The sequence below is a fragment of the Pollicipes pollicipes genome, unplaced genomic scaffold (assembly GCF_011947565.3).
Source record: "Pollicipes pollicipes isolate AB1234 unplaced genomic scaffold, Ppol_2.1 Scaffold_7231;HRSCAF=8579_pilon_pilon_pilon, whole genome shotgun sequence".
Taxonomy (NCBI): domain Eukaryota; kingdom Metazoa; phylum Arthropoda; class Thecostraca; order Pollicipedomorpha; family Pollicipedidae; genus Pollicipes; species Pollicipes pollicipes.
The window spans coordinates 8111739-8128017 of NW_023597034.1; the positions used below are offsets into that span (position 1 = coordinate 8111739).

The 16279-nt window shown below is 50.1% G+C and overlaps 1 protein-coding gene across 2 annotated transcripts; it reads left to right on the forward strand.

Annotated features, from left to right (window-relative positions):
• Nucleotides 1-305: 305 nt before the first annotated feature.
• LOC119110613 (uncharacterized) lies at nt 306-9935 on the forward strand. Of its 2 annotated transcripts, none has more exons than XM_037234503.1 (7): nt 306-370; nt 1681-1764; nt 3048-3203; nt 3912-4048; nt 4329-4595; nt 7165-7274; nt 7872-9935. In XM_037234503.1, exons 3-7 carry the CDS (start codon nt 3120-3122, stop codon nt 8327-8329), a joined length of 1056 nt encoding a protein of 351 aa, XP_037090398.1. In that variant the 5' UTR covers nt 306-370; nt 1681-1764; nt 3048-3119; the 3' UTR covers nt 8330-9935. The 2 variants fall into 2 exon arrangements, with proteins under 2 accessions (XP_037090398.1, XP_037090397.1); XM_037234502.1 differs by lacking the exon at nt 306-370 and adding an exon at nt 428-663.
• Nucleotides 9936-16279: the final 6344 nt, after the last annotated feature.

A 16279-nucleotide genomic window follows, 5' to 3' on the forward strand; every position in this document is an offset into this window, starting at 1 on the left:
CTGCCAGCAAGCAATAACTTTGAACTTTGTGAAAGTTGACAAATTTTGACCTGACCTGGGGTTACCAAATGCGGAATTGTAAGAAGGTATCAGGTGCGGGGCATCCGATGGTGAAGATTTCACAGCAATCGGTCCAGTGGGCTCCGAGATGAGTTGTCTGCGTCTGCATGTAAAATTTTCCCTTCGCGTTTTCGGGGTGTTTGACGTCAGGTCAGACCTCAATATTGCTTCTCCATGAATCAACTCATTGTACGGAATCGATTAGTGAAGATTTCAAGGCGATCGGAGGAACCGTTTCGGAAAACTTGCGTGTCGTACTATACCCCGGAGCTCCAAGTACGAATCGGTTCTAAGCACGGTTCCCCTTTTCGTAAGAATTTATACTAAATATTCTCGAGGACTGCATGATCCTTGGTTGTGGCCGGTTGTGACTGGTGTTCCATTGCCCTGGTTGCGGCTCATGCAACAGCTGATTTGATGCGTTTGGGCACTAGAGATTGCCCGCAAGGCTACTATAGATTGCCCGTGCAGGGGGCATTGGTCTTTAAGGGGTTGGTGGTTGTTGGCAAGGCCGTGAAGGGCCTTGATGTATCCGAATCATTGTTCTGATTTGTTCTGGAAAGGGCTCTGGATCAGGTTGAGCGAGAAAGAATGCTTTCAAAGGTAACAGGTCTGCGCACCATGCCGGTGATGTGCATTGCCGGCCGTTATGTTGGTCATCGGTTTTTTGAAAGGCCATGAGCCTGTCGTGCCAGTTGTCAAATGTCTAGCAGATTCACCACCTTAATGAAGTGACCTATTGCATTTGTTGTTCACGTGCGAGGACTGCATTGGGCTGGGATGTGGGGACACATTGCATATTGACTTTCTCTGTGGCACCCAATGACTTGGGATTGAAAGGATTGGCTGAATTTTTTGTCATCTGCTGTTTTATAGGCTTTGCTGAAATTACACTGTCTCTGGCATAAATTGGGGAGGGTGCACTGAGGTCATTGATAATGTGTGAAGAATGTGTCCTGTGCCCCCCCCCCCCCCTTCTACATTGAATGTGTCAACAAGGCTCCAAGGCATGATGTAGTCACACCTGAGCTACTGCCTGGATGTATAGATGTCTTGGGATATGGGCAAGTTTACCAAATTTTGTCTGTTCCTGCTCAAAGCATTACAATATACAGCTTTGACCTAACAGTTCAAGGGCTTTTATGTTCCTTCCCCAAAATATGTCTGAATTGGTTAGGAAGGTATATGAGCTGATGAAAAAATTGGTTGGAGTCTAACTAGCATTTTTTTGAATTATTATGTTCTATGCTGTTTCATGGTCTTAATTAGGGACATACTAGCCAAATATTTTGAGATATTTAGATCATTATGACAGTAATTCATGATGGGATTATGTGGAAAAACATTTATGCATTTGAGATGAATTTGTTGAAAGATATGTCCCAAAGACTTGTGTGCAGTGATTTTCTGAAAGATACTGTGTTGTACAGTTTCAAACTTTTCTTGCACCATTTTGCAAGTTGTTATTTATTGTCAGTTGCTGGCATTGTTAATTACAAGTCATGGTAATGGTGGTCAAGACATTAGTGTAAATGCAAAGAGCTCTTTGAAACATATGTGAACACCCTGTTAAGGTGTCTAAGAGCCCCAACTGTATTACTAAATGCCTATTTGTTGCAGGATGAATACCATGAAGTGGCTTCTGCAGCTGGAGAGCTTTTCATCCTGTGTGAGCGGCTGGACATATTCCCCGACGTTGAGAAAGTAACTAGTGCTGTTTGTTGTACCACCACTGAGTGGTGCTGATGAACCCCATAATTTGACTGGGAGGGAAGTTGTTTTGTTCCACATGTCTGAAGTTAGTGCACCCTACATATTCTAGGCTGGCCTGGGGTATACTTTCACAGGTCTTAGATTTATGTATTTGTTATGCAATTTTGGTGTAGCTTCATTTTTATTTTCTCCATGCATTCTGCCAGACCATTTGTTGTGTTTCACAGCATGCTCAATTCAGTGACCATAGCTCCATTTATCCAAGCCAACATTTGTTTATAGGAAATATGAATGCTGCCACACAAATTTTGCTGTGTCCAAAGTGTTTGCATGGATAGTTTTGGGCTCGCAGAGCCTCTGCCAAAGTCTGTAACATGCACCGAAATCTACTGCACAGTAATACGAGTTGCAACTCCATGTCATACCATTACTTTGTCTCCAGTCCTTTTGCTAGACTGAACCTGCCATTATGATCCAGACCCATCTTGTCGGTTGTCACACATCCAGAATGGTTGTGCCAGGCATATCACTTGGACAGCACTCCGGTCAGGTGCCAACAGACTGGGAGTCTGCTCAATTTCATGACATCCCTGTTATATAGTCTGACTTTCTTGTTGATTCTGTCTGTGCTGATTTGTTTTCTAATAAAACTGTAAGTGAACTGTTAGACAGGTTTGATTAATACCTGTGCAAAGCTCATGTGCAGAGCCCACAGTGCTATTGGTGCACAGCTGACAAGAATGTTTTTTTTCTGCTTTCAGGTTTTGTGCACCCACCATTGAGGCCTTAACTGAGATGCCTAGTATTCAAACTCTGACTTGTGTACAAAATGGTGACACATCTACTGTAGTCACTTGTGGCTAGGTGACAGCTGTGTTTGGCACTGAAGCATGTTTATGTATTGATCCCCCTCACAACCAAATTGAGTGTTCATGATAATGTCTACACTGAGAGTGTTATTAACTTGATGAAAGAAGAGAATGGAAATGGTAGGATCCTCCATGGAGGGAAGAACAACCTGTGTCATGTGTTTTATGTCATGGCTGAAGGCTGTAATGAGAATGAGACTTTGCTGCATCCATCCAGGCAGTTTCACATATGCTGTGAAGGCAGGAGGTTTTTGGAGTGACTTACTGCTCCTCTGATCGAGGTTTGGGCCCTAGATTGACCGCATGAAGGACAGGTAGGCCTTCACTGGGGATGCCAGATTGCCAGAATATGTCCCTCATGCCTTAGCTGACAAATAAAGCCACTGATTATTTGTTTCTTGACAGGAACTGTTATCAGGCAAGACAATTTCCGTCCGTTGCCCGTCGACTGAGCAGAGTGCCAGTGAATGGCTGCAGATGTTCCAGGACATGACAAAGACCACTTTGAGTGTGTTGACAACGTCACCCGGTAGACGCGAGCATTCATGGGTCTTGTACAAGGTAATGCACACATTGTTGTCGCGACCTGCATTACATGCCTGTTAATTTTGTTATAAATCATCTGCCAGCAGCAAAGTACAGATGTAACAGCTGAGTGGTTAACACCTTACACTCCCATGTGTGGAGGGGGGAGGTTGGCATCAGGTCATGGTTGCACCATGGCCCTTGAGCACGGTCTTTGCCGAAGTAGTCGCTGGCGCTTCATGTAAACAGTGCAACGACCTGCGTCGCACTCCCTGTAAAATATGGTGCACTCTGTTTTTTCTTAATTAGAGTGTAAGAGCTGATATCTCACCAGTTGTCGCGAAATGTCATTGTTAACTGATTGGCGCCTGACTAAAATGTTCACATCCTCTCATGCCTTTGAATTGAGCGGACCCGGGCCGACAGAAGGACTCGTTGGCGCCGTCGCAGGATGTTTGACACCCGTGCGATTCTCCGAATAGACGAGAGTATAGATTGTCGCCCACTAGCTCCAGCCGGCGGCCTCGCTTGTGGTCTTCATCTTGCACTCCAAGCATATGGGCCGCGAAACATGCTCAGAGTACGCGGACAGGAAGCCCTATTTACAGCCCAACGAGGCGCAGGGTCACACCCGTTCACGACAAGTCGTAGATAAATAAGGCTAAGTTTTCCTGCCCCTGCCTGTGCTGTCAGAGTTTCTTTGTCAGATAGTCTCCTCTAAATAAAACACTCTTCGTCCCACAGAAACGATTTCAATGCCAACACTACGCTCGGAAGAAGCCAGGGAAGGCGGGCAGGACTTCATTGCGTGACACTGGCTGTGCGGTCAACCTGACGGTCAGGGTTCGGAAAGTGGCGTTTGCAAACAGCGCTAAGAGCAGGTTCGTGTATTTCCGACCGGCTTCAGCGCTCGTGCATTGCATGATACCGCGCTCGGCGTCAGGACCTTGGCGAAACTTCCCGACGTCTGTCAGTGATCTAATCCGTGATATGATGCGATGGTTCACATCCGTTTTGTTTGCGTCATTTGCCACTGTGGTGATTTGCTTTTCTGTCGTCTGAAGTGTAATTTTGATCGTCGAGGGACTGCTATTAGTGCACCAAAAGTGACTATGGTGGAGCATTTTCACACATGACTTCAACGACCTTTGTATGATTCAGGTCCAAGAAGCCGGACGCCGGGTACGCCCTCAAGGTGCAGTCAAACGGTGTGCAGCATAATCACCCCAAGGAGTCGGCAGCCGTACTCAAGTTTCGCCGTGTCGGAGAGCCGGCGAGGGCCAGGCTCATAGCTCTGTTCGAGCAGCACCACACGCCGGCGTCAGCCCTGCACACTCTGAAGGCGGAGCTGCAGGCGGAGCACGGGGACAACTTCGCGATCGTTTCGGCAGACCGCGCCGTACTGCCCGACATTCAGTTCGTCTATGAGTAAGTCCTGTGATCGACACCAATGATAGATGCAAACGGAAATGCGTTGCCCATATGATGTTATTTAGAAAGCAAAACTTCCTTGAGCTAGGGCAGCTGATGGCACAAAATGTCATCACATGAGAAGATGGCTAAAGTGTTACAGAATGCAATTTATCTATGTCTATCTTTCTATCTATCCATATATCTGCCCATCTATCCATCTATCTAGCTCGCTATCAATCAATCTATCGGGTCGGTATCGAAAGCCCTAATGTTTGTAACCACTAAAGTGTCGCAACGCCTAATGTATCAAAACCGCTAGTGCTTCATAACGCCTAATGCACGTGGCACCTAATGTGTCATAACCCCTAAAGTATCGCAACTCCTAATATGTCACAACGCCTAATGTATCGGAACTCCTAATGCATCGTAACTCCCAGTGTGTCATGAGGCCTAAGGTATCGTAATCCCTAATGCTCGTAGCCTCTAACGTAACACAACTCCTAATATATCATATTCCCTAATGCATCATAACACCTAGTGTATCATAACACCCAAGGTGTCGTAAGACCCAACGTACCGTAATTCCTGACGATCGTAACCTCTAATCTAACACGACTCCTAATACGTCATAACACCTAATGTGTCATAAGACCTAGTGTATCATAACCCCTAATGTTCGTAATTCCTAAATCAGCTGACTGCGGTGGGTTTGTCGCACACGATTCTGACCCGCACAGCTGGACGATGTGCAGTCTACTTAAGTCTACCGAACCACCTGCTAGTATTCCGGAGCCACCGCAGTCACGATGGAACAGTTCCCGCATTGTACGAGGCGGGTGAGACTTAGCCGTGTAAGACGTTGGGGATGTCAGCTCCGAAAATCAGTTAGGGTATGAGCCGAAAACGTTGAGGTGATGTGCCCCCGAGACCTGATTTTTCCCCGGGTTCCGGCCACATGAATTTGCTTCCAGGACGTTCGAATCTAAAGAAAGCCTTCTGGTAAACTTAAATTACTTTCATCCGAAGGGATGGCTCCCCAATTTCCAGTTCATATGAAGCTAGGGGGGGGGGGGGGGGATTATGGCAACGCCTATTGCTCGCAACCACTTCTGTATCTTAACGCGTAATGTTTGAGACACTTGTATCCCGCTGTGATTATGCAGTGAGGCTGGTATGTTGACCATGCAAGTGAGACCTGCCATATCAAATGTTATGTTCTGGAGGGTGGTTTTATTTCAGCTTGCTGGCTCTAGCCCTCCACCCTTTATGAGCTTCAAACAAGGAGCGCTGAGAACAGATTTCAGCCATGCGAGAACTGTGACAAGCATGACTGAGGTTCAAATACTGATCATCCATCCGTGCGAGAACTGTGACAAGCATGACTGAGGTTCAAATACTGATCATTCATCCGTGCAAGAACCGTGACAAGCGTCACTCAGGTTCAAATACTGGTTAACCAGCTCCCTGCATTCCAGCTACCTTACTTTCATGTCACCCTCTTCATCTCCTTGTGAGCTTCAAGCAATGAGCACTGAGAACTGATTTTTTCATCAATCCCTACTGATATTCTGTTACTCCATTACACTTCTCAGAGCCCATCGGCTCGGAAAGCACAAAAATGAGTGTGACAAGAATCAAGAATGAGTTTGAGAGAATTGAGTTTGAGAACATCGCCCAGCTTGCCTCGTCTTCCAGTACTGTATGCGCCACAAACGCCCGCATAATCTGGTAGGCTTCAGTGGAAGTTCAGATGCGGTCGAAAGGGTTGAAAATCGCCAGCCCTCGCCAGCGTCGTCAGCTGATATTAGGGGTTACGATACGTTAGGGGTTATGATACACTAGGTGTTTTGACACATTAGGTGTTATGATACATTAGGAGTTGCGATATATTAGAGGTTATGAACATTAGGCGTTATGATACGTTAGGGGTATGAAACATTAGTGGTTATGATACACTAGGCATTCCGATAGGTGCATTAGGTGCTGTGACATATTAGGAGTTGCAATACATTAGGAGTTGTGGAACATTAGGTGATTTGATACACTAGGCCCAATGATACATTAGGTGTAGTGACACATTAGGGGTTATGATATATTAGAGGTTATGAACATTAGGCCTTGTGATACGTTAGGAGTTACGAACATTAGGGGTTATGATACATTAGGGGTTATGGTATATTAGAAGTTATGAACATTAGGCATTGTGATACATTAGGTGTTTCAAACATTAGGCGTTGTGATACATTAGGGGTTATGAACATTAGGTGCTGCGATAATCCCCCACCCAATCCATCTGTCTGTATATAGGTGTATTTGTATAAATAGATGCGTTTGTCATATATGTATATGTTCACATGTAGATATAGATATAGATATAGATATATGTATATATATATATATATATATATATATATATATATCAAACATATCTAAAGTGATGGTAAATTCTATGATCTTATTTCTTATGCTTGCCTAACAGTAACAAAGCGATGTAAGACAGGCCTTGTCTCACTACACCCCTGGTTCAGTCATAGTGGCAAAAATCAGCCTTATTCCTCTAATTACTCCTTCATTGTGCTTTCAGGCTGTACAGGAAAGTGTTCTACAAGAAGCAAATTTCGCCATCGAGCACAAACCTGGAGTTCCAGCTGGAAGACGTGGTGACCGACACTGCTCTTCAAACAACAGCTCTTGGTTAGAGACTCCACTATATAATGTATTGCATTGTATTGGTTCGTGACTCTGTGCTAGTCAAGAACCACTCAAGGTCAAGGACTGGTGCGCTCGGGCCCGAACATCATCAGAGTTAGATAAGTCAGGCATGGGTAGAAGTTTAAGGGTTGGTACGTCTCTGGGCGCCGACACCAACACGGTCAGAAGCCAACAGTTCCTCCGCCAAATCATGGGCGCATGCTTATGGGCTGCACTGTGAGTCGCAAACGTAAATGAGATGAATAAAACAGATCTGTTATGCCCCAAAGGCATGTCGTGTGCGGGCAGTTATGCAGTCCTTACGGTGGTGCATTTCTACCCGTTTTCGTTTGATGCAGGTCACCTGAAATAACCATATGAGAGCATCTGTGTGTCCAGTTTAAACCGGGTAGTTTTTTTATTAGATCCAACCACAAAAAAACGGGGGCAGTAGTTCTGGGATATTGGCTCTAAGCGTGTCTCATCAATACGCCTCTTCGCCACATCTGTTCGCGTCGTCATGAACAACCGTCTGCCGCACGCGACCATTGCTGTCGGGGGTCATCCAGCGTCTCGGAGGTCGCTCATTGATTTCCACAGATCGCATGGACTGGTCGGGCGGATGGCTGGAGCCGCTGGCTGTCGGAGCGTCTGTTGACTGTGGCCCTTCGGACGCGGGGCCGCCTACGGACGCCGTTGGACGGCCCGACGGCGCGTGGTGCCCAGAGACCGACGACTCTGCTGACCTGGACTCGTGCGACGACGCCACGGGGTGCCGGTCGTCCACGTCGTCAGAACAAGCGGAGGCAGCTGCCAGCGTGCAGCGCCAACTGGACGGCTTTACCCGGTGCTTGGTGCAGCGTGTCAGGACGGACCCTCACTGGCATGTGTGGGCGAGTGGCGTCGAGTCGTTCTTGCGCCGCTGGAGGTCGTTGACCCCAGCTCGCCAGGTGTCGCTGCTGCGCGGCTCTGCTCGGGGCCGCGGCAGGGGCGCCGCCCGCATCGGCATGCAGCGCGCGGCAGCGGCTCCCATCCGCCTGACGACTCTGCGGGACTGAGAGCGTCGGCGGCGCGCCGGCCAGGCGAGGCGGCCGGAACCGCGGAGAAGGACTGCGGTGCCGCAGACGGGTGCCGGGCGCCCGCGCCCCGCCGCCTCAGCGTGCGCCGCCTCGGGCCGGCCGCTTCGACGCTAGGTCGTGACGACGGGGACCGGCGGCGAGTGGTTGCAGATTGTGATACCGCGCGTCATTGTGCCAACGAGCGCCCAATATTGCGGTGTCGGTACTTGTGTCGCCGTGGCCGCGGCCTGGCACCCGCACCAGCGGCAGCCAGTGACAAGTGCCGGTGAATTTCGCGATTGGCGCTGCGGCAGCGAACTCAAGCTAGGCTATTCTCAGGCAGCCGACGGTGCACTTGGCAGCCGCCGACGATAAAGACGCGGGGCAGCTGGCCTGGCGACTCGCCGTATCTACGGGGCTGACCAGCCTCCGTTCCTTCGGTCGTACCTTGTGTGAGTGGTGCCCTAAGTGGTGCTTGTTTTCTCGTGATGTCTTTGTCCGTGTTTCCGGATGTCCTTGCCCACTCATTAGCTCAGGAAGTCGACCCGCGCGGTCACTGGAGTGGCCACCGATGTCCGGGAGTTCCCACATGACTCGCACAGACTCTTGAATGTCTGAGTTGTCTGCGCTACTGGTGTGTTTTGCGCAGGTGTGACGCCCTGCCGGGATGGCGAACGATTGCAGACACGTGCCTGCGCTGCTCCTGATCGTTGGCCACGATGGTGCTTCCTATCGGGGCGTTTTTTTTTCTTGTCAGATGGGTACTTCAAGTCAGAATTACGTCGAAGTTTCAAATTAGGGCATAATAAACCCATGATTATCTTGATCTCAATGCTAAGCGTGAGTAAACGTTATTTCTTATAACTTGTTGACTGTTCAGCTCTTCGGACTGACTCCAGCTACATGCACAGTCTAGATGCTTAGAGCGTCGCTTGTGAACAGGGGGAACCCGAGTTGGATACGGCAATGGCGACAATGCAGCCTTGTTTCGCACTTTTTAGCATTCAGATAACATGACATTTGCTCTTGGAGGTACCGCATGGTCGCATATATTAGAGTCCAAGCCCATGTTAGGCGTGTCATGTCAGGATCTAGGCACTAGATACCCGCGGCTATCAAAGTTACGGATCTATCGCCGGTGCGACCCGCGTAGGGTCTGTGCAGTGGCTCACCCCGGCCGTGATTTTGGTTGTCCAAGAGCGTTGATTTTACTTGTCCGGTGGAGTGCCATCGCTTTCCGGCGTCATTTCCTCTCGCACTACGTGCGAGTGTTACGTGCTGGCGGCTTCGTGGGTAGGCGTACAGTGTGTAGTATGAGATCCAAGTCGCGTCAGGTGGTGGATATAGCATTCCCGCCACGATCGTAAATTATTGTCGGGTGATTTGGACCAGGCCGTTGTCATCCCAATGCCTCAACGCGTGTTTCCATGATTCAGCGGATTGACGTCAACGGGGGTACACTTTCATCGTCTTTTGACACCCCCCTTTCTATAAAAGTAATTTTTTGTTTTTGTGTGCATTTTCATTCTACTTTCATAATTTTTGGTGCTTTTTATCGTTAGTAGATGCGTACTGCTGTATTTGGACTTTGCAGTGAATAAGTGAATCTCTATGGCGGATTGCAGCACTTTTAGGCAGTTTTTGCCGACAATTCCATCGGTTGCCATGGGTGACGGCGTGACGCTATCAAACAGCCGCAAGGACGGCGGAGAGCTGAATGGGCGGTAGTAAGAGAAGATAGTATTAAGCATGAGTACAGTCATTTACAAACACATGAAGGAGCCCCCCGTAAAGGCCGCGGAGTCGCACCCTCTGGCCCGTCCCCAGGAACCTACCCTAGAGTGGCCACAGTGCAGGGTGTCTCGAGCGGACGAGATGCACGGCTTACACAAGGTTTGCGCCGGACTGAAACATGCCTTTCCATTGCGCATGCGCACCACCCCGCTATGGCACCTGAAACGCCTGATTCGGGGCTCTTTCCATCGCTCGGTGGCCGGCCTCGGCTTCCCGAGACATCACGGCCGCCACCTGCCATCTAGCGAGAAATCTCCGAATTAGCTGACCCTCGGCGCCACTTCCAGCCGAGGCCCGCGCCATGCACGACGGACGGTATCCGTCTACTGTACCAAGCGTCCGCACCAAGTCGACCGCGGAACGGCACGTGAACGGTGCACCGCTGGGGGTAAAAATGTTTACACCTCTAATCCGCTGCCCGCGAGAAGAACCACTGATGCGCTGGCTTTCGGTTTGAGGTTTACATTTAGGAAGGAGCGGAACATTAATATTTGAAAACTCAGGGCGTGTGGTGCGCCGTTCAGGAAACCCTGAGTCGATGAGGGCCTATATCACGGTCTGGCACCAGCAGTACCGTACGGTCGGCTCAATGTTGGCGTGGGCCTGAGAGCCCACTTTCAGAGTAGCGACCAAGCTGGGGCCAGCGATTCACACTGGTCGGGCCCCTGCATCTATCAGGGGCCCACAGTGCCTACCAGAGGGTCCTGTATTGGCAAGGGGTCCCGAGTCAACCGGGGGCAGTGTTCAAAGAGGCGCGAAGACGGGCCCAGGGCTCCCCGAGACCGACGATCAAGAACTTGTTTGGAGGACATATGGGCCGAATAGCTTGCTGTAAGTTACACAAAAGATCACGGCCCGTAGAGCTATGGCCGGTAATATCAGACAAAGAGCCTCTTATACCAATTGAGGAATCCCTGATACACTGCAGGCGTCTATGCTAGTCGGAGATCACTAACATTGAACGGTTGGCTCCGTGTCAGTCTGATCTCTGGTATCCTATTTCCAAGCAAAGGTGAGGCCGGGTCTCACGATTGGTCTGGGTCACTGAGACTGATTGGGCCCCTGTGTCGGTCGTAGGTCCACGATGCCCAACAGGGGTCCATCTGTCGGCAAGTGGTCCCCAGCCCGTCACGGGCTTTGCTTGAGTAGGCCCAAAGAAGGGCCAAATGGCCCCTTGAGACAGAGATCAGAGGCCCGATTGTAAGGCTGAAGCGGCCAGAGGGCATAAAGGGCATGAACAAAGGGCCTGAGGGTATGAAGAAAGGGCCAGGGCATGAACAAAGGACCTGAACGCCGTAGGTCACAATAAGGACACCCCCGCCTGTCGGGACGTGACCGCCAAGGCCAGGCAGAGGGCCTCTGCATCGATTGGGGATCCGTGGGACAGTTCGGGCCTCTTTATCCACCAGAGACCACAAGCACGGAACAATCGGCTCCAAGTTGTTCTGAGCTCTGATTGTCCATTATCGATGCGCGGGCAAGCCCCGGACCACGATTTGCATTGGCCGGGATCCCTGAAATAATGAGGGCGTCTTGGATCCCTGAAATAATGAGGGCGTCTGTCATGGGCCTACAGTGCCAAAAAAGGGTCTGGTGTCGACAAGGGGCCCCGAGACGGCCAGGGCAACACTTGCTGAGCAGGGATAGTGACGGGAGCCCAAATGCCAGAGGGCCTTTTACGTTGATGGGGGCAACAGCACAAAGTATCTTCAGCTTCCACTTATCGTCATTTCGTGTCAGCTCAGTAGGTCTGGATGTTCTTAAAGTTTCACTCAGAACCACATGTCAGCACTCTGCAAGCTGCATTTTAACACCCAACGAATCGGGGTACTTTCATAGCTTTATTCAAAGTTGTTCATACCAGTGATTGAACACTTGGACTCAATCTAAGCCAGTTCGGTTCTAAAATAGTTTGGCCGGATGAGTCCGTATTGAAAGGGAAGGGCTTGGCTACGCCTCTGGTGCATGTGCTGGGCATTTAATAAATAACAAATGTGGTGGTTGGAAAAAGCTGCATATACTGTTCGGGTCTTTAACAGCCAGGCATTCCGCGCTGTGCGTTTTCACTGTTGGAGCCTTTGTCATCATCAGGCTTGCATCTATCACCGGGACGCGAGCAAGCCCGTCTGATTTTCGACAAATGAAGTCGCATGCACAGCACCGAACTAACCGTCGCAACAGGCCTCGGTGATCGCTCGTCCACTGCGTCAGGTGTGTCAGCTTGTGCGGAATACTCGGAATCTGCAGCACGTTCAGACCGAGGGCATCTTCAGCCAGCAGCAACTCAGTCACCCAACTTGGCAGCGCAGGCAGCATCGACTAGCCAAGGGTCGATGAGGATTGGATGTGGCCAATGCTGTTGCACCACGTTCCATCAGCCGGAAAACCTGCGCATTCGCCCAGCATATCATGAACGTGCCCTGTCTACAAACAGCAGGCTATGAAGGCGAATGCGTGGCTTCCAAGTCCCAGCTGGATGCTGGCATCATCTATGCGGCGCTCGGGGTGCTGCAGCCGGCGGAGGAGACCATGGACTCGCTGGATTGCATCTGATCGTGCTTCTGCGTTAACGAGATGACTTTGCACAGTCGGCAGTCGTATAGCTGAAGGCTGTTGTCAAACGAAAAATATCGTTGTTAATACATCTGATGCATTCAATATGAATAGCCAAAAGTTGATAAGCGTGGATTGTGATGGACTATTAGACTGCATTTGGTTTTAGGATTAAGCGAGTTCTATCCAGTATTTGCCGGGCAAAGGTGGAATAAACCAGCGGTACTATTCGCATCATGAAACCAGCTGTCGTCAGGGTCTAGCTCTGGTGAATGACGAGGCCCCAGTGTGCATTGACCTGACTGTTCCCGTTAGATGGAGCCGCACGAATGTGCCCGGCCAGGTCCGGGTCAGGGACCCCGATCAAGGAACTTGGGGTCTAGTAGCCGTACAAACTCCCTGCGTTGCTATACCCAACCGCTCTTCAAAGATTTCTCAGCCAGGGAGATGGGAGATACGCCCGCGCCCGCTCCGGTACACCACCATAGGCTACATCGATACGACCATTGTGTTCTAGCGAGTTCTATCTGCCAAACCGAGGTCCAATCCAAATGCCAGCTGGCGGGCAGAGGCGCCGTGGATTGGCTTGGGGTATGTTCTCGGGGGGTGGGGGGTGGCACTTGTGATGCGCAAAATGAACTGTCAACCGGGGGATGCAGTTTTCAGTCCATCTGGTATTTCCGGAGTAATAAAAGCCATTACGTCGAGCGCTGCTTTGGCGTAAAATGCGACGAACCGTTCTGGAATAGCTTGTTTCCTGAGTCCTTTATTACCACCTCAGCTCTTGAATTTCCTTCAAAATTAGGCTTAAGTGCAAGAGCTTTTCATTCAGTCATAGTTAGTTTGATCTTTCAAGTCATTCCACAGACCAAGCGTGTTGTAATACATGCAATCTCTCTTGCCCGTTACCACGCGTGCGGCCGTCCAAGCGTTAAGGGTGCCCCCCCCCCCCCCCCAGTGACGTCACATGGGGATCTTTGCTGGGAAGTGTGCTATCGAGACGGTTCCGCCCGATGTATATCGCCTTGAGGCCAGGCGCAAGGCAGGATAGTTGGCAGCGGCTCGTAGTTTTTTTTTAGGGCGTTTACACTATGCACGATAGTTATCGTCCAACGCTCATGATGGAGTAATCATTCAGCATTCATTTTGTGACTGAAGCTAGCCCGCCAGCTCCACAATAAAATGACAGTGATATCAGCAAAAACACTTAATAACTTAACGAGTCGTTTCGAAGGAAGTTGATTCAAGGTGATCTTTAAATATTGCCCATTGTTTCTTTCAAGTTAGGTAATATTGGAACTCTACTGCGAACTGGGACGACCAGAGGCACAACCTTTGGGCGTTGATAAGGGGTGGGGGGAAGGGGAGGGGCCATCACACAGTTGGTAAGGACCTCTGATGATGAAAGCCTCCCCCCCCCCCCCCACTTCACACACACACCATAAAAAACCGGATTTGGCCCACTTAATTTCGGAGGAACACAATTTCCTACTTTTAGATGCATTGTCGTTACTTTTAAATGGAGCAGAAATCAGGCAACGTACCAAGAGATGCATTTCCGTTTGCATTTAGATGCCGATAAAATGAAGGGGGTGGGCGTTGGTGTTTATTTTAGAATGCTTAAAAGCGATTTTCTAAGCCAGCAGAGCTCAGAGGCTTTGTCAAAGTTTGTTCTGGGTTCTACAGCTATATTGAGAGCCTCGTGACGTGTAAGTCGGAGTGGGGTCAATATTCTTTATTAACACGGTAAGCCAACGCTCGTCAGCAACGGTTCAAACTTCAGCCACTCAGACAGCAAGATTCGCTCATCAAAAAGAAAATAACGTAGTATCGCTTAGCACATAAACGCTCGGAAGTTTTAGGAAAAAGCCGACGCCCGGCGTTGCAGCCTCCATCAGCTGCGCGGCGTCCTGTGTCAGCTAACACTCTCGGTAGATTTTTTCCACCATACGATTTTTATACTGATAGCAGAAACGGAGCACTATTTACATCACCGCGATTTGGTGCTGATATGTGGTATTGGAAATGGACAGGGCGGATCTAAACCTTCTTTTTTGGGGGTGTGGGTGTGGGTAAACCGCTCTTGTCGAATTCCATTTAAACACCGAGTGGCTCACACACACACATACACACACACACACACACACACACACACACACACACACACACACACACACACACACACACACACACACACACACACACACACACACACACACACACACACACACACGCACGCACGCACGCACGCACGCACGCACGCACGTTAAGCAAATCATTAAGCAAAGGTCCCCGTTAAGCAATGAGTTAAGCAAATGCTCCATCGGGCTGACTCGGAACACCTCGCCGGCTCAGGAACCCCCGTTTGAACTAGCCACTGTCGTCAGAGCTGTTTTCACTTTTGCGTTGTCTCGACACAGTCTGGGTGGACTGAAGGAAGCTCGATCCGATAAACCTTACCATCTTCAGGATTTGGTGCGTCAGCATGAACCCCAAGCGCTAAGAGAGGACGAGGCAATGCTCTCCCGAAGGCGTGTCAAACCGACGTAAGTGGGTGTCGATGATGTCCATTGAACCCCTAGCTGAATGGTCTCCCGCCCTCGCCCACGTAGACCCGACTTACGCTTTCGTTAGCGCAAAGCCTTCATGTGATTTTGTGTATAGAGGGTTTCGTAGGTTCTTTCTTACCCTCGCCTGCACATTCGGTCCTGTAGCTTCAATGCCTCTTACGTCCAGGTGCCGTAAGCAACCAAAAATCCCTCGAATATCCCGTACCGCGTTGTCTTGAGAAAAGAGACCCCGAAAGGTGATGGTCTGGGGCAAATGAGGGCTGAAACTTGCGGAAATGGGTGTGGTGCCGCAAGAAAACGAGATGTCCCAAAAGCGAGATGATGATAAAAACAGCCTACTATGTCAAGGAAGTTCTTGATAAGTATCTTAAAGACACTACTGAGCAAACGGCAAGCGCGGACCCCGCAAATTACTGGAAGATGGTACACGGCATGTCGGCCGCCACATTCAGCAAGGCAGCAGGTCCGCTCTCGCGACACAGAGGCCCAGGAGTGGCGCTAGGCGACCCTTACGTGGTGCTGGGACAGCCCGCTCACACGGCACAGAGAGCCCAGGAGTGGCGCCAGGTGACCCTTTCGTGGTGCTGGGACAGCCCGCTCACACGGCACAGAGAGTTCAGGAGTGGCACCAGGCGACCCTTTCGTGGTGCTGGGACAGCCCGCTCACACGGCACAGAGAGTTCAGGAGTGGCGCCAGGCGACCCTTTCGTGGTGCTGGGACAGCCCGCTCACACGGCACAGAGAGCCCAGGAGTGGCGCCAGGCGACCCTTCCGTGGTGCCGAGACGAGCTGATGTGGGCGGTATCTCCTCTGACTTGAACCCTATCGCGAATCTCTGGGGCATCCTGAAGGTGCGTCTCAGCGAGATGCAACCCTAAAGGGGCATATCGGAGCTGGAGGCAGTGCTGCAGGGAAGTGAGCGAGCATCTCGCCTTCCATGCGCTTCAAGTTGGTGGATGGCAAGTAAAATAGGATTGTCAACTTTCTGGCACTGAATGGGTAGTATGATGGTATGCGAATAAAAAGCCACATG

What these genes read in the sequence shown, in the direction of transcription:
- LOC119110613 (XM_037234502.1), top strand. An exon ending in TATTCCCCGACGTTGAGAAA is followed by an intron (nt 1,765 to 3,047) that starts GTAACTAGTGCT and finishes GTTTCTTGACAG; the next exon opens with GAACTGTTATCAGGCAAGAC. An exon ending in ATTCATGGGTCTTGTACAAG is followed by an intron (nt 3,204 to 3,911) that starts GTAATGCACACA and finishes TTCGTCCCACAG; the next exon opens with AAACGATTTCAATGCCAACA.